A 20062-nucleotide genomic window follows, 5' to 3' on the forward strand; every position below is an offset into this window, starting at 1 on the left:
CGGCGCTTTATTGTTTGAAATTCAAAATAACGTAGTTAGCTCGCCAGTTATTTAGCTAACGGTGCAAATACTTGATAGAGGTTGTTTGGTAACCTAGTTAGTAAGAGTGCAGTAAGTAAAAAAAGGTTAAATGTTTTCTTAAATATAGACGGTTTTAGCCATAGTTGTACAGTGAATCGATTGAAAAGTGGAATTTTAGTTGTATGTTGTTGAAGTGTGAAGACTTAAGACAAGGTTACCTAAACGTTAAAAAAAAGCCCACAAATCGATTTTATTGTGAAAAATGGCTTCCACGGACGGACCGTTGAAGGTAACTACCTTTAGCTATACTTTTAATCTTAACCAGTGTTAATGTGGTACAATTATGAAATGCTAGCCAGCCGCACTATCTTAGATCATTAGCGTTAACCTAGTGAACCAAGCTTTGTTGGTTTTGCCTTCTAATTTGTATTTTCGGTCATACGGACAAAATGCTTGTTAACCAGTTAACTACTCCTCTAACCTAATCTAAGTAACCTAACGTTAGCTAGATAGTTAACTAACTAAAACTAGTTAACCTAAGCTAGCTATCCTATAAGCTCCGATAGCTAGGGGGATAACTAGCGTGTTAGTTATTGCTTCCTGCATATGCAAAGGGGGCCGAGTCGCTAAAACATTTAAAACCGCTGTAATGTACTGTCTGCTCTAATGTAGCGTCTAGTTTATGCTGTCCGGCGTGTCTTCGGGTTCTTCGCATCCCCCTACCCCCTCACGCCGGCTAGCTAGACAAGAGTAGGCAGGCAACCTATAATTTGAAGTTCAAACTTATTTCGAATTCTTCCTCAGTCTCTGTTTGAAAACAAGACCTTGAGCAAGCCCAAGAAGGATGCCAAGAGACTTTCTGTGGAACGCATCTACCAGAAGAAGACCCAGCTGGAGCACATTCTGCTCCGGCCGGACACCTACGTTGGTTCCGTGGAACCCCTCACTCAGGTAGGGCCGCCCTGGTCGTTGCCCCCCCCCCCCCCCCTGCATTTTTTTTGCGATGAAGCAATGGGGGCACAAGTAGGACTGTTTTAATTTGGGCTTAAATGTTTCAGTTCAAGGTGTGGAACTATCAGATTCTTTTCTGATTTTGGTTTTGTGTACAACCTAATGATTTTCAGAGGCTCGAGTGTGTTACATCACAGCTCTCTCGCTACCCCACCCTCCCTTCTGTCTTTCAGCCTATGTGGGTGTTTGATGCAGACATTGGTATGAATTGCAGGGACATCACATTTGTTCCAGGCCTCTACAAGATCTTTGACGAAATCCTGGGTACGTTTGAAGAACGTCATTTACACACTGAGGTTGGAGGACCGGCGATGCCTGCCGGCTGGTTTGGGTTTTGGTTCCTGTATTGCATTTAGAAGGATGGCATGGAACTCCTGCTTTTGAGTGCTGTCAGTGTCTTGTGTAAATAGCTTCATGCTATGATGGCACTAAGTGTTTGTTTCCCCTTCAGTCAATGCTGCCGATAACAAGCAGAGAGACAGTAACATGAACTGTATCAAGATCAACATTGACCTGTGAGTATCTAACAATCTGTGTCTCACCTGTGGTTCAATGTCATGCTGTAACACAGGCTAGAACATGACAAGCCATAGATGTAGAATACTAGAGTGCACCTTCCTGTTTAACCCAGTGGGGTTGTGTTTCTTTACCATGCCGCTAGTCAAAATACTGGTGCCTGATGAGATCGTTATTGTTCAAGAAACGGAGAACTGTTTTTACTGTAGGGCACATAAAACACTCAAAACTTAACAGCATCAGTAAATACACACACATACAAATTTTATTTATTAAGCACTTTTTTTTACAGCAGCCATTGTCCCAGTGCAGATTTACAGATGTGAAGTAGTGAAAGTGCAGATGCATATGTAAAGATGTTCAGGCAAACTGTCTGGCCTGCACAAGGCCTGTCTGGCCTGTGGGGATGTGTGTTTGCCCTGAGACTCTCCACCCTTGGACCCCTGCAGAGAGAACAATTCCATCAGCATCTGGAACAATGGGAAGGGCATTCCTGTGGTGGAGCACAAGGTGGAGAAGATGTATGTGCCCGCTCTCATCTTCGGCCAGCTGCTCACCTCCAGTAACTATGATGACGATGAAAAGAAGGTCACAGGTAGAGAGCTCGGATCTGCTGCTTACAGCTGTGGGCTTTGCCTTGAGACTCCTTCAATTTCACGTTTTCTCTCTCTCACTCCAAAAAAATAGGTGGCCGTAATGGATACGGTGCCAAGCTGTGCAACATCTTCAGTACCAAGTTTATTGTGGAGACGGCATGCCGAGAGTCCAAGTCCTCATTCAAGCAGGTGAGAGGTGATTAGCCGTGAGCGGGTAGGGCTGGCTTTCCCACCGCCCCAAGCGTATAGCTGTTTAAAACATCATTCGCCCATGTGCGGGCTCACTGCTGTGGCTTTTATGGCCGTAGAGTATGTGACATCGGCTAAGTCAGCAATAGGCTGTATGACTTTTTGCTATCAGTCATGAGGTTGTGGGTTTGAATCCTGGCACTGCCATGCCATGGGCCTTTAAGCCTCGGCTCCAGAGGTGCTGTACGAAGGCTGACCTTGTGCTCTGACCCCAGCCTCCAAAGAGCATTTCACCGATGCATTTACATAAACTTTAGGCTTTTATTATTGCTGGGATGTAGGTCATAAATGAATTTATGCGCATTGTGGTCATCAGGTTCTCTTCACACATGAAAGGTCCACGGTTTGATAGTAGATAGAATCATACCTCCTGTGTATGTATATGTAACAGAATAAGAGCAGTCTGTCAGGCCTGGGTCTTGTTATAAATAGCGGCCCTCTCGCTGTGCTTGGTTCTCCAGACGTGGTACGAAAACATGGGCCGCGCGGGTGAGGCTGCCCTCCGCCCTTTCACCGGTGATGACTACACCTGCATCACCTTCTGGCCTGACCTGGCCAAGTTCAAGATGCAGTCACTGGACCGGGACACAGTGGCACTGATGACGCGCCGCGCCTACGACATCGCCGGCTCCACCAAGGGCGTGAAGGTCTTCTTCAACGGCACCCGCCTGCCGGTGAGTACAGGGCAGGCGTGTGCACGGCCCTCTGACGGGGTCACGGCGGAGGTCACTCTGTGGGATAAGCGTTGTCCTCCAACTGATCAATATGAACATAAAGTTGTTACAGGCAGTAGCTCAATGCTCAACCATTTGTTTAGTGTGTCTCTCTCTCTCCTCTCCCCCCCCCCCCCCCCCCCAGGTGAATGGGTTCCGTAGCTATGTGGACCTGTATGTGAAGGACAGGACGGATGAGACAGGCTCTTCCCTCACTGTAGTGCATGAGGTGGTGAACCCACGCTGGGAGGTCTGCCTCACCATGAGTGAAAAGGGATTCCAGCAAGTCAGCTTCGTCAACAGCATTGCCACCACCAAGGTACAAACAGCACAAAGCGCGTGGGTGTGTTAACTACCTGAGAGAGTTTGTTTAGAAAGTCATGTTAAGGACATTTTTGGAAATGCCTCATTGTGCTGTGTAGAATTAGACAGTATACAATGGAGTACTTCATTTAATAGTTTTATTTACTCCAGGTTGCCGTGTGTGTGTCTGTTTCTGTTTCTTAGGGTGGCAGACACACAGACTACGTGGCTGACCAGATCGTGTCCAAACTGATTGAGGTGGTGAAGAAGAAGAACAAGGCAGGGGTGGTGGTCAAACCGTTCCAGGTACAACAAGATGGCCAGATTTGACCTCTACATTTTTTATGATGATGATTTGCAATATATTAAAAGTTGACTTGGCACAAATAGTAAAACTATTTGTGTTTGGCTCATGGATGCTTTTTGGAACGATAGTCACGGGACAAATAGTTGTTGCATTTTGCGATTTGCAGCAATCTGTGTTTCAAATATTGGAATTGGGATGATGCCAAAAACAATTGGGGAAACTTTTTTTTTTTTTTTTGCTTTGCCAAATTTCTCATTCCTGAGTCTGTCTCTCTTCAGGTGAAGAACCACATGTGGCTGTTTGTGAACTGCCTGATCGAGAATCCCAGCTTTGACTCTCAGACCAAAGAGAACATGACGCTGCAGCAGAAGAGTTTTGGCTCCACCTGCACCCTCAGCAATAAGTTCATCAAGCAGGTGTGTCACACACATACATGCGTTGTTCCTTACTTAGAGGAAATCCATGTAGCTATTTCAGGATATTAGTTTCACAGTTACGTTCTCAGTACCTTCCTACCTGAAGTCAGATGTTGGAGCCAACACAATACAAAACAAGTATGAAATTCTCCAATGCTGCATTAGTGTGATTCACGGCGCTAGTGTGAACCACTGAGCTAGTGTGCTACATGCGGACGTTACTCCAGCAGGGACTGTTTTCGGAGTAGCCTTTATGGTATTGAACATGCAGCAACGGTGAACAGATCGGTCCTTTTGGCCTAGCCAAACGCCAGCCGTAGCCAGAGTTGCCGTGCGGAACTGTTGCTGGCGATCTCGCCCACTCTTAGCCGCCTCCTTACACCTGCTGCTGTTTTGCAGGCCAACAGCTGCGGCATCGTGGACAGCGTGATGAACTGGGTGAAGTTCAAGGCCCAGAACCAGCTCAATAAGAAGTGCTCCGCCGTCAAGCACACCAAGATCAAGGGCGTGCCCAAGCTCGACGACGCCAACGACGCAGGTAGACTTCTCTGAATGCAGGCCGGCTCTTCTAGAACTGGATGCCACTCCTGCAGGCCATGCTCTAGAAAAATCAGGGTTTTGAAGTTGAGCTTTCTGGAGCTACCGCCCTACTATGGTTGCCTGCGTTTTTAATTTGAAGTTTAGATCTCTCAACCTCAAAATTAGGCCTCAGGCTGTAACTGCATCTGTCTGTGGATGTGTGAAGGTCTGGTGTACTGGCACTCAGACCACTTTCAGTACCTCTCAAGGAGGCTACTGAAATTGAGAACATTTGTAAGACAACACATTTCAGCTCATTTATTAAACGTGTAAAAAGAGAATCCCAAAACTCTGACTCTTGACCTGAGATTGCCATCCTATCTCACAGGATTAATCTCTTCCAACCTGACCTCTGACCTTCAGTTATTCTCCTTCTCTGCAAAGATGCAGAAATTAACTAAATGCTTTTGGTTCTCTGGTAGTTTACATGGTAGTTTATTGTACTTTTAATGTACTTTAATTGTGTTTATACATGGTAGCAGAAATTGAAATTAAATATAAAAGTAAATTTAAAAATGTTTGTGTGTGTGGGTGTATATAAAATGGGCACAGCCACTGGGTTGTACTATGCACTAACACAAATCTGTGTGTGGGCGGGGGCGGATCTAGGTGGAAAGAACTCTGGCGGCTGCACTCTGATCCTAACTGAAGGGGACTCGGCCAAAACTCTGGCCGTGTCCGGACTCAGCGTGGTGGGCCGCGATCGCTACGGGGTTTTCCCCCTGCGTGGAAAGATCCTCAACGTCCGGGAGGCTTCGCACAAACAGGTCAGCACACGCCCCAGCAAAGGGCAAGATGACAGAGACTCAACACCTGCCCTCCTACCGGAGCAGTTACAGAACCCTTGAGCACGCGTCCCTGAAACGTTGCACTGTCCGCTGCAGATCATGGATAACGCAGAGATCAATAACATCATCAAGATCCTGGGACTGCAGTACAGGAAGAACTACAGCGACCCAGAGTCTCTCAAGACCCTCCGCTATGGCAGGCTCATGATCATGACAGATCAGGTTGGCCTCCTCGTGGGAGTTGTGGGGGTTTTTTGGGGGGGGGGGGGGGGGGGTTGTTGCGGGCTGTAATTGTGGGGTGACTGTGCTTCTTTAAGGATCAGGATGGGTCTCACATTAAAGGACTCCTTATCAACTTCATCCACCATAACTGGCCCTCACTTCTACATCACAACTTCCTGGAGGAGTTCATCACTCCTATTATTAAGGTGAGAGGGGGTCAGAATGCGTGGGGGTTTGGTTGGGAGGGGCTGTCATGCTCACTTTGTAATCTCAGTTGCAATTGTAGCATAGTATGTTTTGCCTTTTCTTTGTCACAAGGAATAAAAATTAAAAGACCTACCAAACTCATGTTGGTGTTTAACTATTGCTCTCTCCCTCCCTGGCCCTGTAGGTGTCTAATAAGAAACAGGAGCTCTCTTTTTACAGTATCCCAGAGTTCACTGAGTGGAAGGAGAAACAGAGTAATATCAAATCGTGGAAGGTCAAATACTACAAAGGTTTGTCCCAAACACCTGTGGTAGTACACCACCACATGTAAGCGCCCAGTTTTACATCTGTTTGAGGTGTGTGTGTGTGTGTGTGTGTGTGTGTGTGTGTGTGTCATGATGAGGTGATGGGGTCATAAATAAGTTTGGGTGTTGACGATGGTTTTGTCATCATTCAAAAATAACATTATTTTGAGGAATTGACACTGTCCCAGTGTTTCTCAGAGCGGGCTTGTAAAGTCTGTGTCTGTGTGTGTGTCTGTGTGTGTCTGTGTGTGTCGGTGCTCCCTCCTTCACAGGTCTGGGTACCAGCACGGCCAAGGAGGCAAAAGAGTACTTCTCTGACATGGCGAGGCATCGCATCCCATTCAAGTACTCGGGCCCTGCTGATGATGAGGCCATCACCCTGGTAACCTCACCCTGTCCATGGTGGCCCACACCAGATTTTACCCACATGTGATGTTGACTTTTTATGCACATACATTACTGAAAGATTCGGTCAAGTAAAATGCATAGTCAAAGGTGGAGGATGGCAGCTGACAATTTATAATAGTTTCACAGTTAATTGAATGCTAATTTTAAAGGCTAATCTTCCATTTAATTGATTCTTGTTTTTGTGCAGTTTAAATTGTAATTAATTTTGCCATGAATAAATGGACCTTCATGGCCTTCCCTGGTTGAGTTTTTTTCTCTCTCTCTCTCAGGCCTTTAGTAAGAAGAAGGTGGAAGAGCGGAAGGAGTGGCTCACCAATTTCATGATCAACAGACGACAGCGTCGCGAGCACAACCTTCCAGAGGTCTGCCTGCTATCACATCACGCCCATTTGAATGGGAGCACCCTGTGTCCTCTGTGTGTGTGAACTGTTTTGTTCTCTGTCCTCAGGAGTATCTGTATGGTAAAGAGACATCGTCCCTCACCTACCACGACTTTGTGAATAAGGAGCTGGTCTTGTTCTCCAACTCTGACAACGAGCGATCCATCCCCTGCCTGGTGGATGGTAAGGCGTGTGTGTGAGGGAGATGTCATTGATCTGTGGTTTTGTGGTCAGTGGGCTATTTTATTGATTTATTTTTTTTGTGTGTGTGTGTGTGTTTCAGGCCTGAAACCGGGCCAGAGGAAAGTGCTGTTCTGCTGCTTCAAGCGTAATGATAAGCGGGAGGTGAAGGTAGCCCAGCTGGCTGGTTCTGTGGCGGAGATGTCTGCCTACCATCACGGAGAGGTGACTCTGCATGAGCCTCGGCACTGACTGGCTTTCGTTTGCTTGCAGTTTACTTTCCTTATAAACCTGCTTCACGAACAGGTTTCTAATTGTTTTTGCTACCTGTCAGATCTCGCTGATGATGACCATCGTGGGTCTGGCACAGAACTTTGTGGGCAGTAACAATCTGAACCTGCTCCAGCCTCTGGGTCAGTTTGGCACACGTCTACATGGAGGAAAAGACTCAGCCAGCCCCAGATATATCTTCACCATGCTCAGGTGTATATACACACACACAGCACCAGATACATATTCACCACCCACGCACGCACTCTTTCCTTGTGCTCAGATAGATATAGTAAGTGTTGTATATTACCAACAATCCTTCATCAGGAATGCAGAATGTGTTAGCCATGCTCTGTTCCTCGGTCTGCAGTCAGTTTCTCACCACAGACCTGCTGTGGGTGGACATGTTTTTGTGGAAGACCCTTGAACCTGACAGGGCTGCGTGTAAAACACCCACAGCTATACTGCTGTGCTGTTTACAGCACTGTGGCCATGTTTGTGGTGCTGTGGTCAGAATCAGACTAGCACTGAAGGTGCCCCCCACAGATGAGTGTAGGGTTGGTGTCTGTAGTAAACTGTGTAACCCTATGGGGAATGTGGCAACCCACATGAGCCCAGCCTGTCCTTTATGTTATAAAATCATATGAGTGCTTTTATAGGCTCAGTGCTCCCACCCTCTCCGTAACCCCTTGCTGCCCTACACCTCCATAGTTCTCTCACCCGCCTGCTGTTTCCCGCCGTCGACGACAACCTGCTGAAGTATAACTATGATGATAACATACGCGTGGAGCCCGAGTGGTACATTCCCATCATCCCCCTGGTGCTCGCCAATGGCGCGGACGGCATCGGCACCGGCTGGGCCAGCCGCCTTCCCAACTATGACGTACGCGAGATCGTCACCAACGTGCATCGTATGCTCGACGGGGAAGAACCGCTGCCCATGGTGAGCACGGATGTCTCAGGATTATTTTTGCGATTACAGATGTTGAATTTTAAAAAATAAATAAATAAATAAATAAATAAATAAATTGCAGCCTTATAAATCGTTTTCTGTCACCCTCAGCTGCCCAGTTATAAGGGCTTCAAAGGTACCATTGAAGAGGTGACAACCAACCAGTACATGAACAGCGGCGAGGTGGCCATCATTGACTCCACCACCATCGAGATCTCCGAGCTGCCCGTGAAGACGTGGACTCAGGTAGGTAGTGCTCCAGGAGAGGGGTGCTCAGACCATGCGCCGCTCTTCACATGCAACCTACAGCTGCCACTTGGTTCTAGAAAGGCTCTGTTTGGACCAGTATGGCGTAGGTCGGGGCGTCTGTCCCCGGCCCTGTGGGAGAGACCCAGCTCTTTTAAAGAGTTCCACTGAGGACTGCTGCTCGCATTAAATTATGTACTGGGTCATATCTTGTACTCTCTCACTCTCTCACATGCATACACTCACACACACACGGATACATCTTTACCATTCTCAGATCCACACACAACCTAGTGCTTCTTGCTCCAACATGCCTGTTTAAAGCGTCACTGCATTGCAGAGAGACCCGGACCATCTCTGCCAGACTCCTGTTTGAAGCACACACTTTGGAGACATTCCATCTCCCCTAGAGAAGAGGATATGTGCTGACGGTGTGTCTTTCACAGACCTACAAGGAGAACGTGCTGGAGGTTATGCTGAACGGCTCTGAGAAGGCCCCTGCTCTGATCACTGACTATAAGGAATACCACACCGACACCAGCGTGCGCTTCCTGGTCAAGATGACTGAGGAGAGACTGAGGGAAGCAGAGGCAGCTGGCCTGCACAAGGTCTTCAAACTCCAGAACCCCCTCACCTGCAACTCTATGGTATGGACTGCACACCAGCTCTCTCCAGCTGTACTTTGACTGACTTGATGGATGGAAATGCAGTTTTAAAATGTCTTTAAATTATCTTCAGTCATAAATTAATCAATTAAATTGCCTTTATTTGAAATTATTTCTTTTAAAGTCTTAAAGAATACAGTGAAAAATTAAGTCATTTAATTACATCATTTTTAATATTGGCAAATTCTTTCCTGAAGTGATTGATTTCAGGAATAAGCTTTCTGGAATAATCTTTATTACTCATTCTGTTCTCTGGTAAGCACTGTGTAAACTTGTTTTATAAAGGTGCTGTGCAAATGAAGTTTATTATACACAAACATACATCTTGGTTACTTCATCATAATACTACTTGTTTCAAATTTGTTATTGAACTTTTTATTTACAGACTCTTACACACTTATTTAGCTTCATAGACATGAGGTACTGAATACTTAGTTTTCTTCAGATGAATCAAATAACCAGCTCAGCCCTGCTGTTGAAGAGATGTTCAGGTGTTGAGCTGTACGTGTCTCCGCTGATGGAGCAAGCAGTCTGTATTATGTGAGAGGTTAACCTCTGCACTCAAAGCCTCCAGCTCCAAAGCTCTCTCTCTAAGCCCTTCCTTCCCTTTGCTCACCTGCACAGGTGCTGTTCGACCACGTGGGCGGCCTGAAGAAGTACGAGACGGTGCAGGACATCCTGAAAGACTTCTTCGAGCTGCGGCTGAAGTACTATGTCCTGAGGAAGGACTGGCTGCTTGGCATGCTGGGAGCAGAGAACACCAAGCTGTCCAATCAGGCACGCTTCATACTGGAGAAGATCCAGGGCAACCTGGTCATCGGTGAGGGGACGGGCCACCCACCACACCCTCGCCACCTTCTGATTTCACACTGGAATTGACGAAGGTGGGGACGGCTGCTGAATGTAACCCAGCTGAACGCTCCCCGTGCTTTTTGTGTCGTAGAGAACAAACCCAAGAAGGAGTTGATCCGCATGCTGCAGCAGATGGGTTACGACTCGGATCCTGTGAAGGTCTGGAAGCAAGCCCAGGAGAAGGTACGGCTCTGGGGGAGGTGCCGTCCACAACCCAAACACCAAACCCTGCTGTACTTGCACACGTAGGCCCGAGTGCCTTTTGTGACGGCGGAAATTCGCGTCTAAACTCCTGCCTTGGTCTTTGTTCCTGTAGGAGGTGGAAGAGGAGGCAGGGGAGGAGGAGGAGGAGAAGAGCCGAGAGGAAGAGTCCTCGGGGCCCGACTACAACTACCTGCTGTCAATGCCCATGTGGTACCTCACGAAGGAGAAGAAAGATGAGCTCTGCAGGCAGAGGGACGCCAAGGTGACGAGGGGGACGGGGGTTGGGAAAGCACCTCCACAAACCAGTGACACTGCATAGCAAAGACAGTGGAAAATGCTCATCTATTAAAAAGCAGTGGTTGGGTTTTTTTTGTTTGTTTTTGGTTTTTTTTTCTTTCTTTCTTTCTTTCTCTCTCTAGCTGACAGAGTTGAATGTGTTGAAGAAGAAGAGCCCGGCAGACCTGTGGAGGGAGGATCTGGCTGCCTTCACTGAGGAGCTGGAGGTAATCATCGCCCCAAATGCCTATGTCTGTCCCGTTCTAATTCCAGCACACTCCCTACACCAGAGCTCACAGCTTTGCCACTGTCACAGATGTGTGTAAACATAATAATAGATATTAAAATATATGCTGCCTTAGGATATCCTATAGCAGTGTGTCTTTGTGCCATGTGGTTGTGTAGCGTGTGGAGCAGTCCGAGAAGGAGGCTCAGGTGTGCGTGACCCAGGTGAAGTTGAAGGGGGGCAGGACCAAGGTGGTCAAGATGAAGAACGAGACCATGCCGACCCCACAGGGTCGCAGGGTTATCCCCCGCATCACCAGCACCATGAAGGACCAGGCCGCCAAGAAGGCCGGAGGCAAGCGGACCAAAGTCAAGGTGGGGGTGCATGTGGGTGCACGTCTGCCCGCGTGTGGGCGGGTTGTACTGGATGCCATGCACGTGCAGCCTGCTCAGTGGCTGTTTCGTTAACCACCATCTCCGTCTTATCCGGACTACTACTGGTTCAAAATGTTCCAGATTTACAGGAAATCGGTAACTTGAACCGCAGTCGCTCTGGCTGGTCCCTCCTGATTGAGTTTAAATTCGCTCCACCTCGTTTTAAAGGATATTTTGCCCAATAGTAGCCTTGTAGACTGGTTGAGTTTGTGTTTATAGGAGAGCTTTACAAAGTATGAAGCACCTGAGGCTGGTGCAGAAGTAAGCTGTTCAAATGAATAGGCTTCAGTCTTGTTTGGCTAAAAACCTTTTTTGCATCATCTCTTGGCAGACGGAGTGTGGTGGTGGTCTGGTGATGAAGATGGAGATTGATGAAGGAGATGGAGGGTTGGAAGGCAGAGATTCACAGGAAATGGGGCTGGCTGCCCGTCTCAAAAAGCAGGCGACCAAAGACAAAGGTGCTATACGCGTGTGTTTAAAGACACACAGGTGCTATATCTACATATGTCTAAATGTCACTTCATGCTCTCAATGTTTGCATTTAGACTTCTCGATGGGGATAAAGTTGTCCTCGTGTTTCTCCAAATGTATTTATTTTTTTTTACTGTCCAGAGATGTGTGCTAGGCACAAGGATAAGTGGAGCTCTAACATTAGTGGTAATATATCACTGATGTTTTGGTGTTTTGTAGCAATTTTAGTACTTGTAATGGATTAATGAATTGTCCCTTACATCTGGTAAATTTAATTAGGGCACCACCCTGATTAACTCTGGAATGAAGGCTGAAAAATTCACTGCCTTCCCCTTGTATATCGTAACACTAATATCTGTTAGGCTGGATATAGATTATCGCCTGTACAAGGGTTGGTCACTCTGCTAAAGCTCCTGCTGGCATGCGGCGACCTCTAGGTGCAACCTAGACAAAAAAATGTAATCCCGTTGACACACGGCATTTATATTTTGCCTTTGTATGTACAGTATAAGCGCTTGGGCTGCATGTTGCCATTTATATAAACTTCACTTGTATGAGAGCAGGTCAAATTCAAGGTTGAAGTCATGGTAAGACAATCAGAAGCCAAATGAGTAGCTAGCAAGTGAACCAAATCAGAAACGGGTCAAAGCCAGAGAGGCATGCAATCACAAGATTTGGTGCAAAAGATCACTGACCTAATCAGTAAGCACAGAAGAATAATAATGATAATAACGGATCATCATAACCATATCAGAGTACCCATAATAAATATGATTTTGTCCTTATAATAATTACAACAATATCAATAATTAATAGTGGGTAATCAATCAATAATTAAGACTATTGACCACATGGTTCTTAATATTGATCATTTCTGCAAGGGGTGGTGGTAATGTCGTTAGTAGTGCGACTACTATTGCTTATACCACTATTTATAATAACAACCACAAATGAGACTTAAACGTCAGGTGTAATGAAAAATGCATGTGGCTATATTTCCTTAACTCGGTCATGCGTTGGTGATTAAGGATTATTGTTCCCCAGATTTCTCGAGGGAGTCGTAACTTCACGGTTGGCCACAAGGGGTGGTCACAGTCCACTAGGGACATCAGGAGGAATTGCGTACGTCGTGACGTGTTGCAGAGCAACACCCATGGAGGGACGCTCTGCCTGGAGTCATTCCAGCCTTTTCTGCTAACATGAAAGGGTGCACATCTGATACCACCATTAGTTTGTATACTGAAACAGTTTGCCACACTCCCAATATAATCTGATTAAAAGATCAAAGCCAGATAAACTGATCACCACAAGTTTATGACCCTTAAGGAGAGGGTGGAGTGTAAGGAGCCAGGCCATCTAGATAGCTGGGGCATTTATGGCTTTGTCAGTAATCCTCAGTCTGTCTTTACTACAGTTGGTTTGTCTCTTTAGGCGCTGTACTAGTCTTTACGATTTTCCAAGCAGCGATCCCAGCTGGCTTGGAGGAGGTTCCTACGTGTGTTGGTTACCCTGGTGCTACACCCTGATTCTGAGGTGTTCCCTGTGTCAGGCTCCAGGTCCGCAAAGCAGACCACCCTGCAGTTCAAGCCCGTGAAGAAGGAGAAGAGGAACCCTTGGTCTGAGGATGAAGAGGACGAAGACTGCTTGCCTGCCTCTGACACAGCAGAAAGTTCTGGAGAAGTGGCACCCAGGGAGAAACGTGAGAGGAAAGCTCAAGGTGAGGATGATTTTCTCAAAAAAAAAAAAAACACAGCCTCCTAGCGACCTATTACTAGCTAGGGTTTCCGCTTAGTTTTTTTAGATTGTCTTTGCTGTTGCTACATGGGTTTTGCCTGCACTGTAGTGGGTGTGGTTGGTGTAGTCAGGCAGAGCCTGGTTTACAGCACTGTTTTTCACGCAAATGGCCAGGCATCTCCTGTTTGCCGTGTGCTGTCGTGAAGGGTTTGGTTGAACTGGGCTCTGCACGTGACTAAGATGCTTAATAATGAAGCATCTTATTTGTGTCTGCTGTTGCCAAACTGTGTGTTTATGTATTTATTACTGATATTCGCTGCTCTCACTCACGCACCTACCCTCTGTGTCTGTGTTTGTCCTTCCAGCTACTGCTAAATACTCCCTGTCCAGCAGTGAGGATGAATCTGGCCAATGGGAGAGCCTAGCCAAACCGAAAGCTCCATGTATGGATGATGATGATGATGATGATGATGATGACAGCGACGATGACAACAATATGTTTGCCCCAGAGCCCAGTGCTGCATCTGAAAGTGAGCCGGAATCCCCTGTCCAGCCTCCTCCGTGAGTGGCCTCCTGTCTTCTGCTTTTCTGCCCTCGTTCTTTGACTGTTTTTCCGTTCACCTTAGAGGGTGTTGCCCTTCCTGTTGGACGTGGCTTGTGTGGCCCCGTCCCACTGCCCCATAATCAAATTTTTTACGTTTTCCTTCAGGAAAAAAGCTGCAGCCAAACCTAGAAAACCAAAGGAGGAAAAGCCAGTAAAGGACACACACGGCTGTAAGCAAGTGAATCTCTCTCTCTCTCTCTCTCTCTCTCTCTCTCTCTCACACTCACACACAAGGGATGTGGCGATAATTGCATTACCGCAATATTGTGGTCATGTGATGCTTACCATGGGGTTGAGCTCATTACCGTCATCACTGCAAAAACATTTTTCAGACATTTGTATGGAGTTGACTTCACACGATATGCAAAACAGGACTGTCAGTGTCAGATGCATTCTCACCACTGGAAACTGTCAGGTTTGGGCAAGTGGACATGCCTGTATGGACCTTTTTTATTTCGTTTTAAAGAGACCAGAGTGGTTGGTTGTTTGTGGGAGGGATTTAGTTAACCAAACCGTAGGCACACGTTGCTTTTTCACTGTCCCAGCCTTAACACTCACACACACAAATACACCTACAGATGGTAATGCATCGGTAGCCAAATACACGTGTGTGTGTGTGTGTGTGTGTGTGTGTGTGTGTGTGTGTGTGTGTGTGTGTGTGTGTGTGTGTGTGTGTGTGTGTGTGTGTGTGTGTGTGTGTGTAGCTGAAAGTGCTGCTCTTAAACCTCCACCCAAGCCCAAAGATGCTGTGAAGAAAGCAGCAGCCAAGAAGACAACTGCTGCAACCAAGCAGAAAGGAACAGGTACAAGTACCCCCCCCCCACACACACACACCCACCTGTACAGGTACAGGAACACCCTGGACAGGTACATAGCCATATTAGGTGCATAACCCACGTTGTGGGTTAAGATCAGAAGGCACTATTAACTGCTGCAGGTGTCTGTAATGTGTGTTTAGTTTAGTCTTTTATTCTTTCTATTGTTTGAAGCAGCCAGGCCTGATTTTGCCTAAATGTCTCCAAATAAATAAATAATAGTAAAAATAAACTGTACTGAATGTGAGTGAAATTACTGCTATATCGTACCTTTCCTAACGGTCACGGCTCTCTCTGTAGACGTCAAGCAGTCCTCTATCCTGGACGCGTTTTCCAAGCCCCCCACTAAACCAGCTGCCAGTAAAAAGGCTACTGCCAGTAAAAAGACCACCGCCCCCAAGACGACGTCCAGCGAATCAGAGAGCTCTGCCGCAGCTGCCAAGAAGGCGCCCGGTCGCAAGAGGAAGGTGGTGGGCCCGAGCAGTGAGGACTCGGACAGCGACTCCGACGGAGGAAACCTCGTTGCCCGCATCAAGGGCAAAGCCACAGCTGCAGGAAAGGTACTCCACCACCATCAAACCCCTTTCTCTAAGCTGCATCGGTTGTGGGTTTGCAGTAAGGACCATGTACAGTCTTCTCTCTTTTGGCTTCAGCACACACATTTGTCTGGTTTGACCTACATCCCCTCCCCCCCCCTCCCCTTTCAGAAGAATAAGTGGGAGGACGATGATAGCTTCGCCCTGGATGTGACCTCATCTGCCATAGCTCCGAGGACGAAAACAACACGCAACACCAAACCGGTGCACTACGCCATCGTCTCTGACTCTGACGAGGGCTTTTAGTCTTCAGCTCTTGTCCAGGGTTGCAGGTCATTAACTTGCAATTTTGCTGTTTTACTCATGTTTTGTGAAGATTGAGATTTTTATAGAACTGTGATGTAAATATTTTCTATTTCTTTTTTTCTACTCCAAATTTGCATAAATAAACTTTGTTCAGTCTTTGAATTTTTTTTGTGAAAACGTGGGAGCTTGGATTTACACATGCATACTAACAAAATATTCCGTTTCACTGTTTGTTAGTTTCGCTGATGTGTTCACAGCACTATTGTAATAAGATGAAGCCTAACCCTATATACTAAAGAGTATGCAGTGCTGCCTGCCCCTTGGCACTGCAATTTGGACCAAGACTGGATTTAATCCTTCACCCACTCTGTACATCTCCCATGGTTAGTGCCAGGTCATGGCATTTTCTGCAGCACAAATTGAATCATTTGATCTCATAACCACCTCCTGCAAGCTTTCCCTGTATTCCACGCACAGCTGTTTTAATTCTGGAGGGTTCGGCACAGGCTTGTCCGGAGCCATTAGTTGTCCATAGCTGCCTAGTTTTGGACTTTTGGGCCATTGGTGTCATGAATTTTACTAATTTTAGCTCTTTTTCTAATCTTACCTGTAAAACTTTTTCTGTACTTTTAGTAATTATAGTACTTTCTTTTGAAGCTCTTGTTAACTATAGGGTCAAATGGAGCCTATTTAACGAAAAATTACCAGCAAACAGGAATATGCACTATATTATCAGCCTTCTGCTTTTAGCTCATTTATATGCTAATGACCTTCACCCATCCATTGACCTTTCTATGACCAGCTCAGGGAGGCGTGCTGGTGTGGAAGCAGTCCGACACCAAGGTCGTCGAAAGTGTTCTCAGACATTTCCTGTCCTTACTCAGTTGGCTCAAAGCCCTCATAAAGACTCAAAAAAGTTGATTGTTTAAAGATTGCACACAAGGATATGACCGCTAGTTCTGCACTTCTGCAATTGAGACACGTTCTAGTCATGAGACACGGCTTCCTACTGATTTTTGGAAGGAAAAAAACATAGTACCCAAGTGTTTAAAAACCTCCAGCCGAGCTGTTGCGGTGTGTCTATCCTCGACTTGGACAGATGCTACGGCAGAACACAGACAAGAGGAAGCCCGGGTGGCGTGTGAAGCGGGGTCATGCTCCAGGTTGGGTCTACCGTCATGACTGCCGAGTATCTGCCCTGCCACCAGCTCAAAGCACATAGGCGGTCAGGGGTCACCTGGAGCATTCAGCCTGCATACCCCTCTGGCAGCTGGGCGTTCTGCTTAATCTGGACATGGGTGCCACAGGCTTCCTCTATCCAGTTGTGCTTAATGTAGCAAAATTGGATCAGGGTCATTTTTGAGGTATGTTCCATGTTTTCCAAATCTTATTTATATAGTGCTTTTTGCAACAGCTGTTGGCACAAAGCAGCTTTACAAATGACCAACTCCAAGTCCCTAGTGAGCAAGCCGAGCGTGAGGAAAAACTATAGAGCATGAGGAAGAAACCTTGAGAGGAACCAAGATTCAAAGGTGGGCCCGTCCTCCTCTGGCCGACAACGGTTGCCACAATAGTAACAATTTTAAGAGGAAAATAAATAATAAAACGGAAAAAATAAATTAATGTCTAGTACAGTTTTCTAGAAGTCATAGTCTGGTCCCGATGGTGTGCATGTGTCCAAAACCTGTCTTGCACGTGAATGTCCATTAAGGGCAACGGAGAAGTAGTTGGCGGGGGTGGAGGCGTGGTGGGCTACAGCAGGGGGTATCAGTGGCTGTTTGGGATGTGCCATGGCAGTAACATGACATCAGGGCTAGGTGTACCTAGCCAGGAAGAGAGACTAGGCATCTCCAAGTATGAGGTTGTGTAACTTGGAAAACCAAACGGTTTAATGTGGTCACCGCGGGCTTCCGCCTGCTCTCCGAGCTGGGCTTCCTGATTGGTGAGTCCCAGCTTCCACGTGGCAGGCTGGTCCCGCTGCCGCCGCTTCTCCTGCCGGCACGCTGTGGATCACTTCACCTCCAGAGCCACGGAGAAGACTGGCCAAGCTCGTTCACGTCGCGCCGAAATAAGCGGCTTCGCTCACCAGGATGGGCTGGAGCGCGAGGAGGACGTGCAGGCGGTGGGTGTCCGAGACGTGGCCGGGTGTTGTCTCCCATGCTGCGAAAGAGAAAGAGGCAGAGCCAAGGGGATGCTCTTGCACCTGGACATGAGGTCAAAGAGGAGAATATTCAAAAAAACAAAGTGTGAGGATGGGCAGTACCAGACCTAAGAGAGTCCGAGGAAGGACTCTGACTCAGGAACATGCCTCACTCGTGCTGTGACCGCTGGTGAGGTGTGTGTGTGTGTGTGTGGCTTTCCTTTGCTCTCACTCTCTCTCTCACAAAGAGTCTGAAAAAGAAGTTTTAGATTTGGTTATAGTTCTAAAAACTGAGTAGTGCTCCTAAAGTGCTGCAGTGTGGATGTGTTTGGTACCACAGGGTCTACAACGCTTTCTGGAAGCGTCAGGTCAAAGCTTGAGTGAGCGTGGGGTTAACCTGTTTATGCAAATTCTGTGCAGTTATCGGCAGGCATCTGCAGTGGCTAGTGTCAGCATTGTTTTTAACGAAATGAAAAATTAGCCCCAAAAACGTTAAGCACACCAAGACCAAGAAAACACTCTTGGTGTACTTCTGACTCCAGCTTGATGGTCAAGTGTCACATTGATGTCACCTACACGATACTCATGTCTCATGATGACACACGAGCCTCTTTTCTCTTATGTGACGGCATGAGTCAGGGGTGCTCTGCATGAACGCTCTGACCCCTACGGCCTGGGAGACGGGCTCACTGACCTCCACGCCCTCCCTTCGTTTGGCCTCAGGGATGTGCGTCCTGCTGGTTTAACGACATGAGGTCATACTGGAATAGGAGCGTGAATGCACTCATGAGTGCCTGGTTATGCATATTTACTATGAACGTGTTGTAATATGCTTAGATCTAATTTCATATGCTTTATTTTTGTTGCTAATTAGTAATAATACATATTAATATTAATAGCACTCATGTTTACTTTTGGAGAATATCACAGGATGTGGAACATTTCAACTTTGACCACAAGCGTGTATGTCTTGTTATAGTATTTATGGGTTTTAATAAGTTTCCTTTGAGTGACTAGTGTTTGTCAGGGTTTAATATTTATTACTTGTAGGCTAAAGTGGCCTTGCAATACGTTATATAATGTAATGCCTAATCACTTTTGACATATGACTCTTAATGGAAGCCCACAACATGGTAATGTTTGTTTAATTGCCAGAAATAAAACAATTTGCATTTGTCCCATTATTTGTTAATCTGTTCCATTAAGTCAAAAATCTGTGCGGGCAGCTATTTTTGTGAATACTGTACTGTATATTTATTTATGCATTTCTTTTAAGTTGGAACTGGTGTAGATCTAATCAATAGGGGGTGCAAATGAGCAACACTGTAACAGAAAACTTCCTGTTGCAGCCACCTAAAATATTTGCCTGTCAGCCCTCTGCGGGTTCTCATGTTCCGAAAGATCACTGATGCCGTAAAAATGTGCATGCATTAAAACTGCTGAGATAATAGGCTTATTATTCTTATTTTCAAAAATAATTTTAAGGTGTTTAAAAGGCTTTTTCATGTGGGGTTACCAGTGGGAGCGCTGGGTGCGTAGAACCCCGCAAATTTCACAAGGCCCCCCTTGAGGGGATAAAGAGGAACTAATCCGAGAGAGAGAGAGAGAGAGAGAGAAACAAACAGCCACTTCTTGACAAAAATGAGAGTGGAATACAGCCATGCGTTACGTTTGCTAAACGCCAGTGGTGCTCCTAAACTTCAGCACCAAAACGAACCTCGCGCTTTTCAACCCCGTTGTTCACAGGCGCGCATAATTTATCATTTATAACAATAACAAGGCATTGGACTTGTGGAAGATGTGTCAGAGGTGTGTGTGTGTGTGGCATATAACGGATGAAAACCGGATATGGAAAGAATTTGATGTATGTGTGCAAAAGGGGAGAGGGATCTCCCTCGGCCCTCTTCAGTGTGTGCTCCATCAAAAGCCTGTCAACAATTCCCAGCCAGGAGGAACGTCTCCAATGTACTTTACCTAAAGAATGAGGACGGGAAGAGGGAGACGGAGCAGTGTACATGGCAGCTTTCCACACAACACTGCCACTGATCCTCAAACACACAGAGATGTGAAAATACTGTCGTTCTACTCAGAATGTTGCCTGTGTAGCACAACTTTTATTAGCTACGGCTA

At 46.5% G+C, this 20062-nt stretch overlaps 1 protein-coding gene across 1 annotated transcript; it reads left to right on the plus strand.

Annotated features, from left to right (window-relative positions):
• The first annotated feature begins 21 nt into the window (after positions 1–21).
• Positions 22–15954, plus strand: top2a (DNA topoisomerase II alpha). Its single transcript, XM_035533211.2, has 35 exons — positions 22–310; positions 826–972; positions 1206–1296; positions 1484–1547; positions 1998–2143; positions 2236–2333; positions 2855–3067; positions 3252–3425; positions 3614–3715; positions 3995–4132; positions 4532–4670; positions 5321–5478; positions 5596–5721; positions 5817–5927; positions 6113–6218; positions 6506–6615; positions 6911–7003; positions 7090–7204; positions 7305–7426; positions 7536–7684; positions 8183–8414; positions 8535–8669; positions 9116–9316; positions 9959–10154; positions 10278–10369; positions 10503–10652; positions 10810–10893; positions 11072–11266; positions 11658–11784; positions 13347–13514; positions 13897–14092; positions 14241–14305; positions 14840–14938; positions 15251–15510; positions 15658–15954. The coding sequence occupies exons 1-35, from the start codon at positions 284–286 to the stop codon at positions 15790–15792; spliced, it is 4764 nt and encodes a 1587-aa protein (XP_035389104.2). The 5' UTR covers positions 22–283; the 3' UTR covers positions 15793–15954.
• Positions 15955–20062: the final 4108 nt, after the last annotated feature.

Source organism: Electrophorus electricus, chromosome 15, assembly GCF_041902795.1.
Source record: "Electrophorus electricus isolate QZ-2024a chromosome 15, ASM4190279v1, whole genome shotgun sequence".
NCBI classification, from domain to species: Eukaryota; Metazoa; Chordata; class Actinopteri; order Gymnotiformes; family Gymnotidae; genus Electrophorus; species Electrophorus electricus.